Here is a 17,329-nt window from a genome sequence, read left to right as displayed (position 1 = left end):
GTATAACGTTATAGCAGAATGTCTTAAACATTGAGTGACATCCATTTTCCCTCCATGTTATTTAAAGGGCACACGATACAGCAGGCTTTATTTGGAGCAGGCTGCCCTCAAAGAAAGGGGGAGCTAGGTTGGCACACGTCGTGAATAACCAAAGCAACAATGAAAAAGTGTGCAGGTCAGTATGTTTGTTTGAGACGTGGCTGAGCCCGTTATAATTCTTTCTCTAGTCCATTGTTGTGGCACACTTTTAATGCTGGGGAGTGCGTGCGTATGTGAGGAGGAGGATCCTGCGCTCTCTTTGTATACGATTTTTTTTTTTTTTGTGAGGGGAGGGGGGCAGCTTGCGTTCCGGGTGGGTATCGAATCCCTCTCTTTCCTCTGCTTCTCTTTTTGTCCAATTCACTCCCACTCAAGCCACTGGTGAAGAGTACATAAGGATCTATGCAAGAGCTGTCTACAAAGTCGGTCTTCTCACATTTTGAAAAGGTTTTTTTTTTTTAAATACAGTGGACTTTTAGCGGATGGCGAACGACGGACGAGGAATTTAAACATGCTCCAAATGTGAATGAAGAGGGGATTTATTTTCTTCGTTGTTCCCCCGCCTCTGTGGAAGTCACTGCCGCAGTAAGATGGGTGCCAAATTTAATATGCTCCAAGTCTTTATTTTGATGGCGTTTTTTAACTCGATCAGCTGCAAGACTTTAAAATACCAAGTTTTTGAAGAACAACGCGTGGGGACCGTGATCGCGCGCTTAAAGGACGACGTTGCTGAAGTTTTATCCAAACTCCCAAGCTCCGTGACCTATCGGTTCCGCGCCATGCAACGGGGAAGCACGCTGTTCCTGTCTGTGCGGGAGGACGACGGGGAGATCAGCATCGGCTCCAAAATCGACCGGGAGAAGCTTTGTGAGAAAAACGTCAACTGCTCCATAGAGTTCGACGTGGTGACGCTGCCGACGGAGCATCTGCAGTTATTCCATGTTTCGGTGGAAGTGTTGGACATCAACGATAATTCTCCGCACTTCGCCCGCGCCATCGTCCCCATCGAGATCTCGGAAAGCGCGTCGGTGGGGACGCGGATCCCGCTGGACGGCGCCCTGGATGCAGACGTTGGAGAGAACTCGCTGCACACATACTCCCTCAGTGCCAACAACTTTTTTAAAATAGACACCAGGACCAGGACAGATGGGGCCAAGTACGCGGAGCTGGTGGTGATGCGAGAGTTGGACAGGGAGGTGCAGCCCAGCTACCAGTTGCAGCTCACCGCTTCGGATAACGGGGTACCCCCCAAATCTGGCTCCACGTTGCTGAAAATTAGCATAGCGGATTCTAATGACAACAGCCCAGCGTTTGAAGAGCAGGCGTATGTTATTAATTTGGTGGAAAATTCTCCTCTTGGGACTATTCTCATTGATTTAAATGCTACAGATCCAGATGAGGGTACTAATGGGAAAATAGTCTACTCTTTCAGCAGTCACGTATCACCAAAAATCTTGGAAATGTTTAAGATAAATCCAGAAAACGGACACATTACACTGATTAAAAAGGTGGACTATGAATCCACTTCGTCCTATGAGCTTGATGTTCAGGCTCAGGATTTGGGCCCAAACTCCATTCCAGGGCTTTGCAAAATTGTTGTAAAAGTGGTGGATGTAAACGACAACAAACCAGAGATAAACATTAACCTGATGACAACAGGCAAAGAGGAGGTGGCCTACATCTCAGAGGGTGCACCTGTAGATACCTTCATTGCTTTGGTGCGCATTGACGACAGTGACTCAGGGCTTAATGGCGAAGTGGTGTGCAGGCTTCACGGCCACGGCCACTTCAGACTCCAGAAAACATACGAAAAGAACTATATGATCCTCACCAATATTTCACTCGACAGAGAGAAGAGGTCCGAGTATAGCCTTACAGTCATAGCGGAGGACCGAGGCTCCCCAAGCCTCTCCACTATCAAACATTTTACTGTTCAGGTACTGGATGAAAATGACAATCCTCCTCGTTTTGAGAAGAACCGCTATGAGGTGTTCAAATCTGAGAACAACTCTCCAGGAGCATACCTGATGACAGTGCTGGCTTCTGATCCGGATCTGGGCACCAATGGCCAGGTTACGTATGCCATCACTGATGCGGTGGTGCAGGGGAGCTCCATCTCTACATATGTGACCATTGATCCCTCAAATGGTGCCATTTATGCCTTGAGGACCTTTGACCATGAAGATGTAAGTCATATTACTTTCACCATCCAGGCACGTGATGGGGGAAATCCTTCCTTGTCAGCCAACACCACCATCCTGCTGACAGTTTTGGATGAGAATGACAATCCACCTATCATCCACTCCCCCTCCCTCCAGAATCACACTGTCGAACTTCCAGTGTGGAAGTATGCCTCTCCCGGCCAGTTGATCACAGCGCTTAAAGTCACAGACCGCGATGCTGGTGCTAATGGAGAAGTGAGTTGCTCCATTGTTACCGGAAATGAAGACGGTCTGTTTGTGATGGATGCTCGGCGATGTGAGCTCAGGACCAATGCAAGCTTAGAACAAGCGCCAAGGGACGTGATGGAGATCAGGTTAGAAGTACAGGATAGAGGAACCAATCGACTCACCACAGGGGCCCTGCTCAAGCTTACTCTGCAAGATAACATGGATATTCTCCCCACTCTCCATCCCACGGGCTCCAGCCACGCCTCTCATGATCTCTCTCTCATCATCATCATATCTCTCGGGGCAGTCTGCGCTCTGCTGATTATTGTAATGGTGATGTTTGCCACAACTCGTTGCACCCCGGAAAAGAAAGACCCAAAGCGCAACTACAATTGTCGTGTGGCAGAAAACAGCTATCAGAAACATCCAAGGAAGCCAACAAAGCACATACACAAGGCAGATATTACTCTGGTGCCAACCGTCAATGGAATTCTTCCTGTCCAGTCCCACCCACACTCCCCGTCAGCCTCCCCTATGCCTGAGAGGGGCACGCTAGGGAGCAGGCAGAGCCATCACAGCCGCCAGTCACTTAACAGTCTTGTCACCATTTCCTCCAATCACGTGCCAGAGAATTTCGCCCTGGAGTTGGCCCACACTACACCTCCTGTTGAGGTAAGACGAGTGTGTTTTTTGATCTACTAAATTGGTGGCATGTTATTTTTTTGGGGTGTGAAGTAAGGCTAATATGCAACTTTGGTGCCACCACTTGTCATTCATATATCAAAATAGATTCTGTGGAATATTTAGTTAGGGTTGCACAATATATTGAAAAAATATCGATATTGCGATAATAACTTATGTAATATGCGTATGGCAAAGACATGCAATTGTTTTCTTATGCTTTTATCTGAATTGGACCAGTCAGATGAAAACTTAAATGCACATCGCTAACCAATAGTTGAACATTATCTAGGGTGATTACAGTTAATTAGCTAAGAACACTATCTTATTTTGCCACGTGATTTTCTTTTAACTTCTTTCATGAGATAATAAAACATGTAATTTCTGTTGATACCACTATAGTCAACATCCATATGGCATGTTTTTCCAATATGGTGCAGCCCTATATTTTGTCCACAAATCCAATTTTATATCTCATTCGACATCTTCAGTGCATGTTAAGAATACATTTTTTGCCCCCCACATTCTATTACCTACATACAGTAAGCCATGCCCCCTTCCTCTTTGTCCCGCACCTTCATTGAACATTGTCTTGTGGTCTTGCTTGTTTGACTCCATTCATTTGTCACTCTTCATTTTTCCTTGTTTTTCTCCCCGCCCTGTTTTGTCTGCCCTTGTTTGTTCTCTGGGGATTGTAGCAAGTCTCACAGCTTCTGTCCATGCTCCATCAGGGCCAGTACCAGCCACGGCCAAGTTTCAGAGGCAACAAATACACCAGGAGCTACAGGTAACAACTACAAGTTTGGGGGTACTTTTATGGAGTCAAGTTCATTTCGAAAATAATACTGATACATGCATATTTTAATGAAAATCAAAATCCTACATTTTTTTTTGGCTATCTAACCAACGATGGTGTATATATCTGAGTGTGAGATGTTGTCTTTGCATGTGCCATGTGAATGCGTGGTGATGAGTCCAGGGTGGAGTCTGCCCTTTTCCTAAAGCCAGCTATATAGTGCACAAATAATAAACGTTATGTATGCATATCAAAGTCGGGCAGTGGATTTTGGACTTTGGCCTTCAGTGGGGAGGGAATTGAATGACCTAATCCTCCCCTTAATATCACCACTCACAATCATGCCACAATTAAAAAACACGAAACAACAATGCGTGGTATTACAGAAAGAGGGACAGAGAAGCATTTTGCATATTTGGGATGAATACTATTATCACTGTAGCAAGAACATAGTTAATCCTTCCGCCAAACAATGCAATACAATACAATTTATGATTATTAATAATTAATATTAATATTAAATCATTCATATTCCACAAACACAATATCTATCAGAATATCAAGTTTAGACTAGTGGGGCTGCGTAGAACACATTCTTGTAAAGAAAACTGTGGGGTTGACTTCCCCGATACAGTGATGAATAAATCCTTTTCCTGGTTGAAACATGTCAGCCAGCAACGGTGTTGGCTGACCTATCAAATATATCCCAATTCATATCCAATAGGGATAGAGGAGTGATTATTATATGTATTATTACTATCGAGCCGAAGATAATTCTAAGTGAATGAGCCCGGCTCAAGCATAAAGTAACTTTTTTAGCTCTTCATTCGTGGGACATGAGCACACACAGTCCTCATCTGTTTGACTCTAAACACAATCATATTAAATGATTGAAAGAAATGTAAAAGATGTGCTGTAACTGCAGACTTTCATCTTTAATCTGAGGGTATTTACATCGGATTTCGGTAAATGCTGTAGGAATCATAATGGTCTGTGTATATGTCTCCAGGTTTTAATGACGGGCACTGGCTGTCTGCATGCTAGCAACACATATCCTCGTGTTAAACAAAGTTTCCGTGATAATCAAAACACCTCCATCACAAACTGCGATTTCCAGGGAGTTTTATTTCCAAGTCGTCTGTTTATGTGCTAGAGATTTTGCATTGGAGATGGAACGACTGGGTAGATGATGATGATCATTATGAATCCAAGGGAAAAGCCGTCGTTTGGGGGCTGCAATATGATTTGGCTGCTGCATCTTTGCAAGGATATGAACCTCTGGTCTTATTTCTAGTTTGGTTTTAAACTCAATGCTTACATTACCATGATCAACAAAACCCTTCAAAGCATTCCTCTTGTCACTAGTAGCATAGACTTAGCCATTAGCCGTTGTTTGGTGACAGTTGCAACACATGTGTTCTGCTCCCACTCAGATATGCCCTGAATGAGATGGATAAATTCAGCCTCAAAGACAGCGGTCGTGGGGACAGTGATGCAGGCGACAGCGACTACGAGCCGGGCAGGGACTCGCCCATGGATAGACTCCTTGGTGAGGGACTTGCTGAGCTTTATGCACCTGATGTCCATCACAGAACAAACACAGGTACACCCACTGGCACCACTAGTGCTCCCCTCACATGCTTGCCCTCAAGTTAGGACTTGGTGATTATGGAAAAGCTAATCACCAAGATTATTTTGATTGATCTTAAAATCATGTTTAATAAAAATAATGATTCATTGAATCAAAACTTTGTATTTATTCAACTACCAAAACTCTACTACTCAAAACTACCATGACACCCTCATGCTTATTCATCCCTGCACATTTGTAGCCTTTGTATGTTGTCTTCAAGAATGAAATTGCAGGTGAGGAGCTCGTCAGGCTTGCGGGGACAGCGGTTTATTCATCTGTGTGTTGACAGAAATATGGATGAATGAGAATGTCATCTACGTGAAGCGAAAAGCATTCTTTCTCTTTCACTATTGCTATTCTTCAACATGTTCTTCTCGCGAAGCACAAAATTGTAAAGATGTCAAATTCAAGCTTCTTTCATTTTCATTCTGCTGCATCCACACCTCTGCTGCATTGCGTCTTTCCATACTTTCTTACCAGGAATAAGATCCCTCTTATTTCTTTATCGTATTTATTTTATCTCATTTTGTTGTTATGTTATTATTTTCACAAGTAGCGGGACTAGAGGGTGACACAGAAGTGTTTTGTCACTTGTCCCATTCGAAATCACCAGAGCTGGGCATTTTACTACAAATTGAGCGGCCGTTATTCATCTGCAAGCGTGTGTACCGTTCCGTCATCTGTCTTTCGCCATTTTTACCCGCTCTAGGCCAGTCCGCCTCTATTTTTAAATGGGCGTCTGATGGCAAATCCAACAAAACTTTCACCACCACAAAGACTGGTCCATCAGATAGACGGAAAAGCCCAGCTCTGGAAATCACTATTAAATTTCGATTGATTGCCCAGCCCTACTTCACGTGCCATTTTCAATGTCCCGTCACCTGTTGTGAATCTTTATTTCCTTAATGCAATACTGGAAATTACAAAGTTGACCTAGGAATAGTCTTTGTGCATGCAATAATAATAATATTTTATCACTGAGTTTCATTGTAGGGCATAGTGAACAGGAGACTCATCCAGTATAAAAAGCCTCTTTACCATGAAGAACAGTTGACACTTTATGTGCTTCCATTGTCAAATGTCCGACTATCAACATAATTCATACAGTTTTCTTGCAGCATTTCATTGGGGTATGTACATAATTGATACGAACTAGTTAGACACATTGGGTCCGTCCGTCTGTTGTTTGGTCGCAATATAATTGCAACTGTCCTCACACAGAGCATACAATTAAAATAATTCTAGTCTACTACTCCTGAAATTGGACACATTCAGTCACACGCTGTAAAATTCTCCTGTCTCCAGCCAGTATTAGTCATCACTCACAGGTTGCAAGCAGCTTTTTTTTTCTATCATGGCAATTCCCCCTTCCCATGGTCCCATTTATTTCCAGCCAGCTTCCCACAAAGCCATCAATTGAGCTACATTCCAATTAAAGTTGAGGCAGACACTCTCTTGACTAAGACCTCTTCCCTCCTTCCCTTTTTTTTATAGTTTCATTGTGAGGCTCTGCTCGTTATTCGGTCTTCTCTTAACCACCTTCAAACCTTCACTGAGCGCCATGCAAGCCGTATGGTCTTTTGAAAAGTAGGCATTTAATTGCTATCTGATGAATAATTGCCACGCAGCCAGTTCTGAAATGCTCTCATAATTATATCGTACATTGCATAATTAAAGCTAAGCTATCTCCCACCGTGTAATCTCTCTGGTTTGCTCTCGCCTGTCCGCTGCAAAGATGTTTTTGAGCACTGTTTGGTCAATTCGTTGTCATTATGGACACTGTATGTACTGAAGTCATTACTGAGTCAGTAAATATGTATAAACTCGACATGTATAGATTTTCTAGTTTTTTAATATCAGATAATCAGGAATATTATGTAGCCTTTCAGTTTTTCACAGTATCGATAGGATGGCTCATTTCAACGATGTGCTTTATATCATATTATTAAATTTTGTAGGAAATTATAGTAATTTAAGAAAATTATATCATTAAACAATGTCATAGCTGGAGTGTCTCACATGCTGGAATAAAAGAGTGGCAGACTGCAAAAGTGTTCTTTCTTATAAGATAAAAACAATACGATGTAATTGAATGAAAGTAAAGCTGCAAATAAAACAATGCAAGCGCCCCGGCTTTCAGTTATTAATTCATGTTAACATACAGTAGGATGAGCAGATTTACATGATTATTTTATTTTAATGCTTAAATTATTAAGTTTAAACATTTCATTTGACCCGTTTATCAGCTGGGCACACTGTATGCAGCAGCTTCCCTTACCAGTGCAACCATGTGTGCATTTCTTCTCTAAGATGTATAATAAATGTGTCTTTCATGTTAATGAGGGGATAATAAAGTCCCTCAATGGCAGACGTGAAAAGAGCATACTTCTTTAATGAAGGCTTTAACATTGCATATTTGATTTGTTTAATTTATTCTTCTGAGATTTTCTTTTAAATGTATTATTAAAAAGAGCAACATGAAAGTGAAACGCTATTAAGGAAGTTATTTGGAATGGCTTAATAGCTAGCTAGCCTTTGACAGCCTTGTTGAATTTTCTCTAAATAGAATATGGCTATTTCAAATAGATTTCCACAGATATAGACAGAAAAATACCTGACAAGAGAAAGGTAAAATATTTGATGATTTAATAACTGAATTTCCAGTCTCTAAAACATTTGCCTTCTTATAAAGGCGTAACTGATATTAACCGCCATTTTCTTTTCAATGTATTTCAATTAGTCGTTTTAATCAGGACTTAAAAATATGCACATATATAAAATAATAAAAATATAGTGCATCCTGCAATTTATATCTATACATAATATTGTACATGCTTTGAGCTACATGCCTTTAGCTATATTTCTGTTGTTTTTTTTAAGACTTTGACAATTCAGTTTTAGAAAAATCCCATTAGAGGTTTGTTTCTGCCAAAAGAAGAGCCACTAAAATGCACGTGAAAGCCACACGTTAAAGTCATAACATACTTATCACATACACATTGCTTACATACAGTACATAAGTACATAGCTATATCTCCTGATTTCTTAAAAAAAACGTCCCACTTTTTTTTTCCAGCTATGAGGCTCTGCACTGAGGAGTGTCGTGTACTGGGTCATTCGGATCAGTGCTGGATGCCCCCACTTGCGTCCCCAGCGACATCCTCCTCTGACTACCGAAGCAATCTCTACATTCCCGGGGAGGAAGCCTGCCAGCCCGCTGACCAGTCCCAGGACAATACTCCACAGCCATACACTGAAAATGGATCTGGCCAGAACCAAAGCTTCTCGACCTTCGGGAAAGTTCCGGGCAGAGAGAGCACTGGTGAAGAGGTAGTTGAAGATGATGGTGGGGATGAGGCCGGGGATGAAGACCTTTGTGGAACTTCGTCGTTGCTCTCTGAGATGAGCAACGTTTTCCAGCGCCTGCTCCCCCAAAGTTTAGATTCATATGTCCAAGTCAATGAGAACCAGAAGGGGACTAGCTTCAGTGGTATCAGCGTACCGATGACTGGATCTTTAGATCGAAGGAGGGGTCATCTCCCAGGCAAGGCTAACTCCTCTGTCCACCAGCAGGGCGTGGCAGCCTGGGCTGCCAATACTCACTTCCAGAATCCAGGGAGTGGGATAATTCAACCTGGGCACCATCAGGGCGGCAGCTACCACACCCTGAAAGCCAGCACCAAGCTCAGCTGTCAGAGTAGCATTCACAATAACTCACCGGCGCTCAAAACCAGTCTGCAGAATAGCAGCCATAACCCCAAATCACACAGCAGCTCTGTGCTCACTGCAGTCAGCCCCACTGTAATGCAACCTTCTCAGGCTGCAGTGCCAATACCGGCACCCCTTCCTGGCCCATCATCCAAGTGGCTTCCTGCTATGGAGGAAATCCCAGAAAACTATGAAGAGGACGATTTTGACTCTGTACTGAGCCATCTCCAGGGAAAACGCAGCGACAGTCGCCATGAGCTGGTGGATGCCAGTGAGTTGGTGGCTGAGATCAATAAACTTCTCCAGGATGTCCAGCAGAGCTAGACTCCTGTTTTTTTATTTATTTATTTATTTATTTTTTATTATTTATATCTAGTTACCAACTTGTTCTATCTTTTACCTTCAGACTAAAGATCGGGGGGTGAGTGGTTGACAAATGAAAAGGCCGAAAAATGAATATTGACAAGAGACCTGTAATTGTCGTTCAAGTTGCATTTGTAATGTAGGTAACTGTTATTTGAATGCTAAATATCCCAAAAATATTTGTAATTGTCTTATGGTACAAAATGTACATCATTCCACTGTATTTACCTTTGTATTTTAAAAATACATGTATAACTTCTATTTATATTAAAAAATGTAAATACATTTAACCAAAGGTCTATTTTTATATATTGAATGCATGTTTGAGTCCAAAACATTAAATCAAGAGTTTAACCCTTGATCAACATTCTGCCTATTTAAATTGTTTTTGTATTGTGATTCTTTTGTATTTTTATATTATGTATACTGTAAAAGAACATATTGACATTTGTCATTGTGTAGTGTGGAAAAATAGACATATCACAAATAAAATGCAATTTAACTTGATATGCTGCCTTCCTATTCTTTGAGTTCATTTGTATGGTGTTACTGCAAATGATTTTAGGTCTCCATGTGTCTACAGGTCTTTTGGTTTTAGACTCTAAGACCAAAAGCGTTTTGTTAAAACCTTTTATTACATTTGACGGTGCTACTTCAATTCAAAATGGACGCACACATTGACTGGAGTCATGTGTACAGAAAGCCAAAGCCATTTAGTTCAAAACTGAGCGAGACTTTCTTTGAGGTCATGAAGTTGAATGCAGACGTATTATTTCTTGCTGACTTCAACAGCTTGATTAGGGTGACACCTAGAGGAATGTTATGTACACAGCAACCACTGGCAAGCACTGGCAAAATACATGGAGAGATACCTTAACTGAGCCCCCTAGAGGATACATAATGCACTGCAGGTGACAGATGACGACTCCAGCTGAATTGTGTTGTAGCCTGTGTCACTTTTAAACACACATCAACGTTCACATGAATTTGAGCTGTCCCCAAAGTACCACACAAAACCATTTTCAAAGTAATGATACATACAATGTATTATGGAGTCAAAATATAATCATCTATCATACATTAGAATTGCATACTGCTTTGCTAAAATTAAAGAGCACTTGATTGGGCTGAACATTGGCATTTATATAATAGGTCTGTATGTAAAAATGACGTCAGCACTAAAATTCGCCCCGCACTAAAATTCACCGCCCTAAAATAATATATAGTGAGTGCAGGATGAGTGATTGAGAGCTGCCAGACAAAATATAGTGTCACATAATATATGTGACAATGTCAGATTTCTTGGGCAAGTTTGTTGTTGCTGAACCACTTCGGTCAAAGTCTGCTTTGGAGGTCTCAGCAGCAGTTTCGTCAAAATTGTATTTGTTTGGCATGGTGAAAAAAGTCATATCTGACCAGGGGAGAGAGTTTGGGAATGAGGTATGACAAATACGGTATCAGATGAAGTTATTATTGAAGATCGGACATATCATTTTAATAGCTGCAGCTCATGTGTCATTTCATAGAGAACCAGAAAAGAGAACACAAAAGCCGCAAATCATAACATCATGCACGCATTGCTTTTCTTTGAAGTTCATACTAGTTTGTTTCCTTGTTCTTCATGTACATGACAGCTCAATAAAAACATATTCACCCTACAAAATCTAAGGATGCGGGATGAACGTACAAATCAAAATATTAAACATGCTCTCTGGCGGTATGTAAATGAGCACTACAATGACTGGGATGTTCACCTGCAAGCTGTGGTGTACTGCAAAAATACTGCCAAACAGGTGTGTTTTTTTGTTTTGTTTTTAATCCTATGCCTCTATCAGTCACTTGTCACCTTGAGGACTGTCATTTTGTTATTCCACAAATACAATATTTATCCGAATGCCTTGTTTCAACTAGTGGGCCTGCATAAAACATATTCTTGAAAAAAACATGTTTGGGTTGACTTCCTCTTTAAGTATATGTTACTGAATAGAATTGTAGTGAATATAAAATGAGTCCAACTTGGTCATATTTCATATTTCTTTAAACAGGGGCTAGTGGATAGTATCATGGATGCACTTGCCTAGCTACGTTCCAATGCAGGGTTGCTGAGAAGGAAGGTGGCTAAGCCTTGTCTATGGATAAAATAAAGCAGCAGGAGCTCTTGAAGCAATTTCTGATGAAAATTCAGAAAAGGAACCTCTACTTGTTTCCTTTTTATTTCTATGAGGATATGGATTTTTTTCTAATAAAAAGAAAAAAAAAAACAAATGACAGATGAGCAGAATCTGAGGCTTTATGTTTTTGGATTGCTGTGAAGAGACAAAATGAACAACACTGATTAGAGCAAAAAGAAAAAACAAAACAAAAAACGCATTACTACATTGCATTACCAAAAAGCCCAACTATATTACTCAACTACATCTGATAGTGGCTCAATCAAAATTCTACTGAATTGAATCACAGGGGGAGGATGAGAAGCTAGTTCTTTTAGATAACATTTTTTGTAAATTTACAGTTTTATTTTTTAAATGTATTTATTTTTAATATGGGTAAGGTTTAAATAATGTCATATCATGCACAACGCTTTTTTGGGGGGAGTGGCAGGGGTACGGACTGACAGAATTAAGGACGGAAGCTCTTTAAAAGGACAAGGGGTTGGAGGATGATTATTTTTATGAATAAGGACGGAGGGACGACAACAGAAGGGTGCCCAGGTCGCGAACAGAGGACAGACTGTCAAAATAGGGTAAAGTGCCCATCTCTGCATCATACTTCTACTTCTTCCTACTATTTTTCGAACATATTCAGTGGTACCTCTACTTACGAACGTATTCTCATATGAAATTTTCAAGTTTCGAAACGCCAAAACAGGAAGATATGGCTTCTTGTTACGAAAGAAATTTCAGGATACGAAGGTAAAAATACAGTATGGGTTGCTACTCGCATATCCAGAGTTTACTGAATGCAACATACTCATAGCTGCTCTGCCATTGGCTATTACCTAGCATCTTCCTGGCATCCCATTGGCTAAGAGCCACTACCGTCTGTGTCTATGTGTGTAGATAGACAGGTAGATAGATATATATGTGATAGATATGCCTATGCAGCGTCCTCGACATTTGCCCCTCTGGCCATGAGGTGTTCTGAACATCCGATAGTTTTACGTGAATTACAGAATTCGCTATGGACCCCAAGAAAGTGATGGAGAAATTAGGAAAAGAAAAAAGGAAATCGTTTTTTTTTTTTTTTGGCCATACAAACAAAGCAAAAGATAATAAAAAAGTAGGAAAAGGGGATGTGTTTTGGTCGACCCCAAAGAATATGACCGTAATGTATAGATAGTCCCCATGTTACTAAATCACTTCTTTACAAAACACCAGGAAAACCACTTCTCAGAGAGAACATGAACCAAAGAGGGCAAAAAGCGATGAGGACAGCAATTAAAAGGTAAATGACCATCATTTTTATTCTTTACTCTATTCATCGTTTTTTAGATTATGCACAACTCTCGTTTATTGTGCAATAATCTAATTCTAACATGTATTTGTTACATGTTTTGATGCATTTTTATGCTTTACGAAACATTTATGTCTGAATTTTGGGGGGCTTGGAATGTATTAGGGCATTTACATGAAAAACACTTCTCTACTTACAAAATTTTCTAGTTAAGAAATTTCTTCCAGAACCAATTAATTTTTATAAGTAGAGGTACAGGTACCACTGTATATGTAAACTACAGTTAAGGTTTCCATTTAGCGTTTAAAACTAGGATTGGGGTTTCAAAATAGGGTTTTAAACTAGGGTTAGGATTTCAAAGTATGGTTTCAAACTAGGGTTAGTGTTTCTAACTAGGGTTTAAAACGAGGGTTAGGGTTATAAAGTAGGGTTAAAAACTAGGGATAGGGTTTCAAAGTAGGGTTTAAAACTAGGATTAAGGTTTTAAAGTAGAGTTTCAAACTAGGGTTAGGGTTTCAAACTAGGGTTTCAAGCGAGGGTTAGAGTTTCAAACTAGGGTTAGGGTTTCCAACTAGGGTTTCGAACTAGGGTTTCAAACAAGGGTTAGAGTTTCAAACTAGGGTTTGGGTTTCCAACTAGGGTTTCAAACTAGGGTTAGAGTTTCAAACTAGGGTTTCAAATAAGGATTAGAGTTTCAAACTAATGTTAGGGTTTCAAACTAGGTTTTCAAAAAAGGGTTAGGGTTTCTAACTAGGGTTTCAAACTAGGGCAAGAGTTTCAAACTAGGGTTATGGTTTCAAACTAGGGTTTCAAACTAGGGTTTGGGTTTCCAACTAGGGTTTCAAACTAGGGTTAGAGTTTCAAACTAGGGTTTCAAATAAGGATTAGAGTTTCAAACTAATGTTAGGGTTTCAAACTAGGTTTTCAAAAAAGGGTTAGGGTTTCTAACTAGGGTTTCAAACTAGGGCAAGAGTTTCAAACTAGGGTTATGGTTTCAAACTAGGGTTTCAAACTAGGGTTTGGGTTTCCAACTAGCGTTTCAAACTAGGGTTAGAGTTTCAAACTAGGGTTTCAAATAAGGATTAGAGTTTCAAACTAATGTTAGGGTTTCAAACTAGGTTTTCAAAAAAGGGTTAGGGTTTCTAACTAGGGTTTCAAACTAGGGCAAGAGTTTCAAACTAGGGTTATGGTTTCAAACTAGTGTTTCAAACTAGGGTTTGGGTTTCCAACTAGGGTTTCAAATGACGGTTCGGATTTCCAACTAGTGTTTATAACTAGGGTTAAGGTTCCCAACTAGGGTTTCAAACTAGGTTTTCAAATAAGGGTAAGAGTTTCAAACTAGGGTTAGGGCTTCCAACTAAGGTTTCAAACTAGGGTTAGGGTTTCAAAATAAAGTTACGGTTAACAACTAGGGTTAGGGTTGCCAACTAGGGTTTCAAATTAGGTTTTGAAATAAGGGTTGGAGTTTCAAACTAGGGTTCGGGTTTCCAACTAGGGTTTCAAACTAGGTTTCCACATAAGAGTTAGAGTTTCAAACTAGGGTTAGGGTTTCAAACTAGGGTTAGGGTTTCCAACTAGGGTTTCCAATTAGGGTTTCAAATTAGGTTTAGTGTTTCCAACTAGGGTTTCAAACTAGGGCTAGCGTTTCAAACTAGGGTTAGGTTTTCCAACTAGAGTTTCAAACTAGGGTTAGAGTTTCAAACTAGGGTTAGGTTTTCCAACTAGAGTTTCAAACTAGGGTTAGGGTTTCCAACTAGAATTTTAAACTAGGGTTAGGGTTTCCAACTAGGGTTTCAAACTAGTTTTTCAAATAAGAATTAGAGTTTCAAACTAGGGTTAGGGTTTCCAACTAGGGCTTCAAACTAGGGGTAGAGTTTCAAACTAGGGTTTAAAATAAGGGTTAGAGTTTCAAACTAGGGTTAGGGTTTCAAACTGGGTTCTCAAATAAGGGTTATGGTTTCAAACTAGGGTTTCAAACAGGGTTCGGGTTTCCAAATTAGGGTTTCAAACTAGGGTTAGGTTTTCAAAATAGCGTTAGGGTTAACAACTAGGATTTAGAATTAGGGTTAGTGTTACAAAGTAGGTTATCAAATAAGGGTTGGGGTTTCAAACTAGGTTTTCAAACAAGGGTTACAGTTTCAAACTAGGGTTAGGGTTTCCAACTAGGTTTAGGTTTTCCAACTAGGGTGAGAAGGGTCCCTCTGCAGCCAGCAGTGGGCCTTCGTGAATCGTGATATTATCTCTACATCGACTTCAATTAAACTTGAACTTCTTTCGATACCAGCAATAACAAAGACGAGAATTGCAACTTATATCTCCTTAACATTTTTCAGCAACCTTGCACAGGCTGTGTCCAGTGGGGGAACATGGAAGGCTTTGTACCTGACTGTACGTGTGATGTGTGACTCATTGAATTTTGCAGAGCAACACACAGTGGTACTTAGGCAGGCCTCTTTAGGCAGCCAGCTTTTTTGTTATGATTTGATGAAAAGCTCCAATGTGACTCTAATATGCTGTTTGCTGAAAATTGCTTCTAGGACGTTCATGTTACACCTCTTGTACGACTAAAGATAAAAAATGAGAGTGTCTATAAGATCTCAGATAATACAAATCATTAATGACATTTCCTTCTACCCTTATAGAGTGCACCTCACCAACACAAAGGCAACAACTGTGGGGTGTTTATGTTGATGGTGAGATGCAATGTTTTTGGAAAATGAGAACTCACTTGTTGGCCGGACAACACATTTTTATTATGTCCATTTCAGTATGCTCTGTATTAGGCATGGCACGAGATCTCGTGCTACGAGACTTTCACCAGCCTCAAAACGTAAATGTTTTCTCGTGCTACGAGATCTCGCGGGATTAGAATGCCACGAGATTTCTCGTCCCTGCACAGCACGAGATTTTCTTTTGACTGTGTTTTGGAGTCCGGGTGAATAAAGCAGATGTCCTGAAAAGAGCTGTCACCGAATGGGGACTTTCAGAGGCCAAATCACGGAGTCGCTGTTGTGACCGACAACGCTCGCAACATGGATGTGGCGATACGTGAGGCTGGCTTTGAGCCACACATTAAGTGCTTATCGTGCAGGCAATGAACGCAACGCTAGTGCAGCTGGTCCAAAGTTGGCCGCTCATCATGTTTGTTCAGACGTGTCAAGCATATAGTTTCTTTCTTTCAACGATGCTCAACAGCAGCAGGACTTTTGACGTCTAAATAAAGACAGCTCAAGCTGCTCACGCACAAACTAATTATGGACGTAATCACGTGCTAGAACAACTCTTTGGACATGATGGCTCGCAAACTAGAGCAGCGGGGTGCCGTATCTGCAGCTCTGAGGAGCCCAGAACTACGACAAATTGCAGAAATCTTGACACAGACACAGTGACATTCCTCTTGTTGAAGATCGATTGAGAAACAAGTCTACAATACAAAACAATTTTAGCGCATTTCATAACAGCTAGAGCTGTAACAAAGCACTTTAAAAACAATACAATAAAAAGCAGTGATACATCTATTAATAAATAGGGAGTGGTCACCTGGGCAGGTGGCGTCTCGGCCCGGGACAAGAAGCGGCTGGACAAACTGGTCAGGAGGGCCGGCTCTGTCCTGGGCTGCTCCCTGGACTCTGTGGACTCGGTGGGGGACAGGAGGATGTTGGCCAAGCTGTCATCAATGCTGGACAACCCGGACCACCCCCTCCAGGGCACCCTAACAGCACTCCACAGCTCCTTCAGTGACAGACTGTTACACCCTCGCTGTGCAAAGGAGAGATTCTGCCGCTCCTTCTTGCCTGCTGCTGTCAGACTCTTTAACAAGAACATTGTGTAGTCTTTACAAACTGGCGGACATTAGTGCAATTGTGCAGTCCTGCACCTGAGCTCATATCGTGCAATACCCAATCTTTCCCACTACTGTAATATCGTGCAATACTCAACATTCCCCACTACTGTTAGTCTAGTTTTATTTTTATCCAATGCTGTTCCTTACATTTCACTATAGCACTGCAGCACTGCAGCACTATCACTTAAGAGTATTTTTCCTCTGTACTATGTACAGGCCAAAATGAGTGTTCCTCATACTTTTTATGTAGATGTATGTTGATGTGTATATACATATGATACTGCGTATATTTACACTGAAATTAGGTAATTCTTTTATATTCAAAATTTAGCAAAAATCTCGTGTCGTCTCGTTCTCGCGGACTCAATCTCGAGAGACAGCTCGTCTCGTGGGATTTTAGTCTCGTCCCATCCCTACTCTGT

The 17,329-nt window shown here is 40.9% G+C and overlaps 1 protein-coding gene across 3 annotated transcripts; it reads left to right on the top strand.

Annotated features, from left to right (window-relative positions):
* The first annotated feature begins 327 nt into the window (after positions 1 to 327).
* Positions 328 to 10,117, top strand: pcdh18b (protocadherin 18b). Of its 3 annotated transcripts, none has more exons than XM_086024566.1 (4): positions 328 to 3,101; positions 3,842 to 3,897; positions 5,340 to 5,509; positions 8,616 to 10,117. In XM_086024566.1, the coding sequence occupies exons 1-4, from the start codon at positions 630 to 632 to the stop codon at positions 9,569 to 9,571; spliced, it is 3,654 nt and encodes a 1,217-aa protein (XP_085880692.1). In that variant the 5' UTR covers positions 328 to 629; the 3' UTR covers positions 9,572 to 10,117. The 3 variants fall into 3 exon arrangements, with proteins under 3 accessions (XP_085880692.1, XP_085880693.1, XP_085880691.1); XM_086024567.1 differs by having other exon boundaries at positions 3,809 to 3,897; positions 5,340 to 5,455; XM_086024565.1 differs by having other exon boundaries at positions 3,809 to 3,897.
* Positions 10,118 to 17,329: the final 7,212 nt, after the last annotated feature.

The sequence above is a fragment of the Filicampus tigris genome, chromosome 2 (assembly GCF_054856515.1).
Source record: "Filicampus tigris isolate MCC_2025a chromosome 2, RoL_Ftig_1.0, whole genome shotgun sequence".
Lineage (NCBI taxonomy): Eukaryota > Metazoa > Chordata > Actinopteri > Syngnathiformes > Syngnathidae > Filicampus > Filicampus tigris.
The sequence above is the reverse complement of the archived record's forward strand: the minus strand, read 5'-3'. Positions and strand labels throughout refer to the sequence as shown.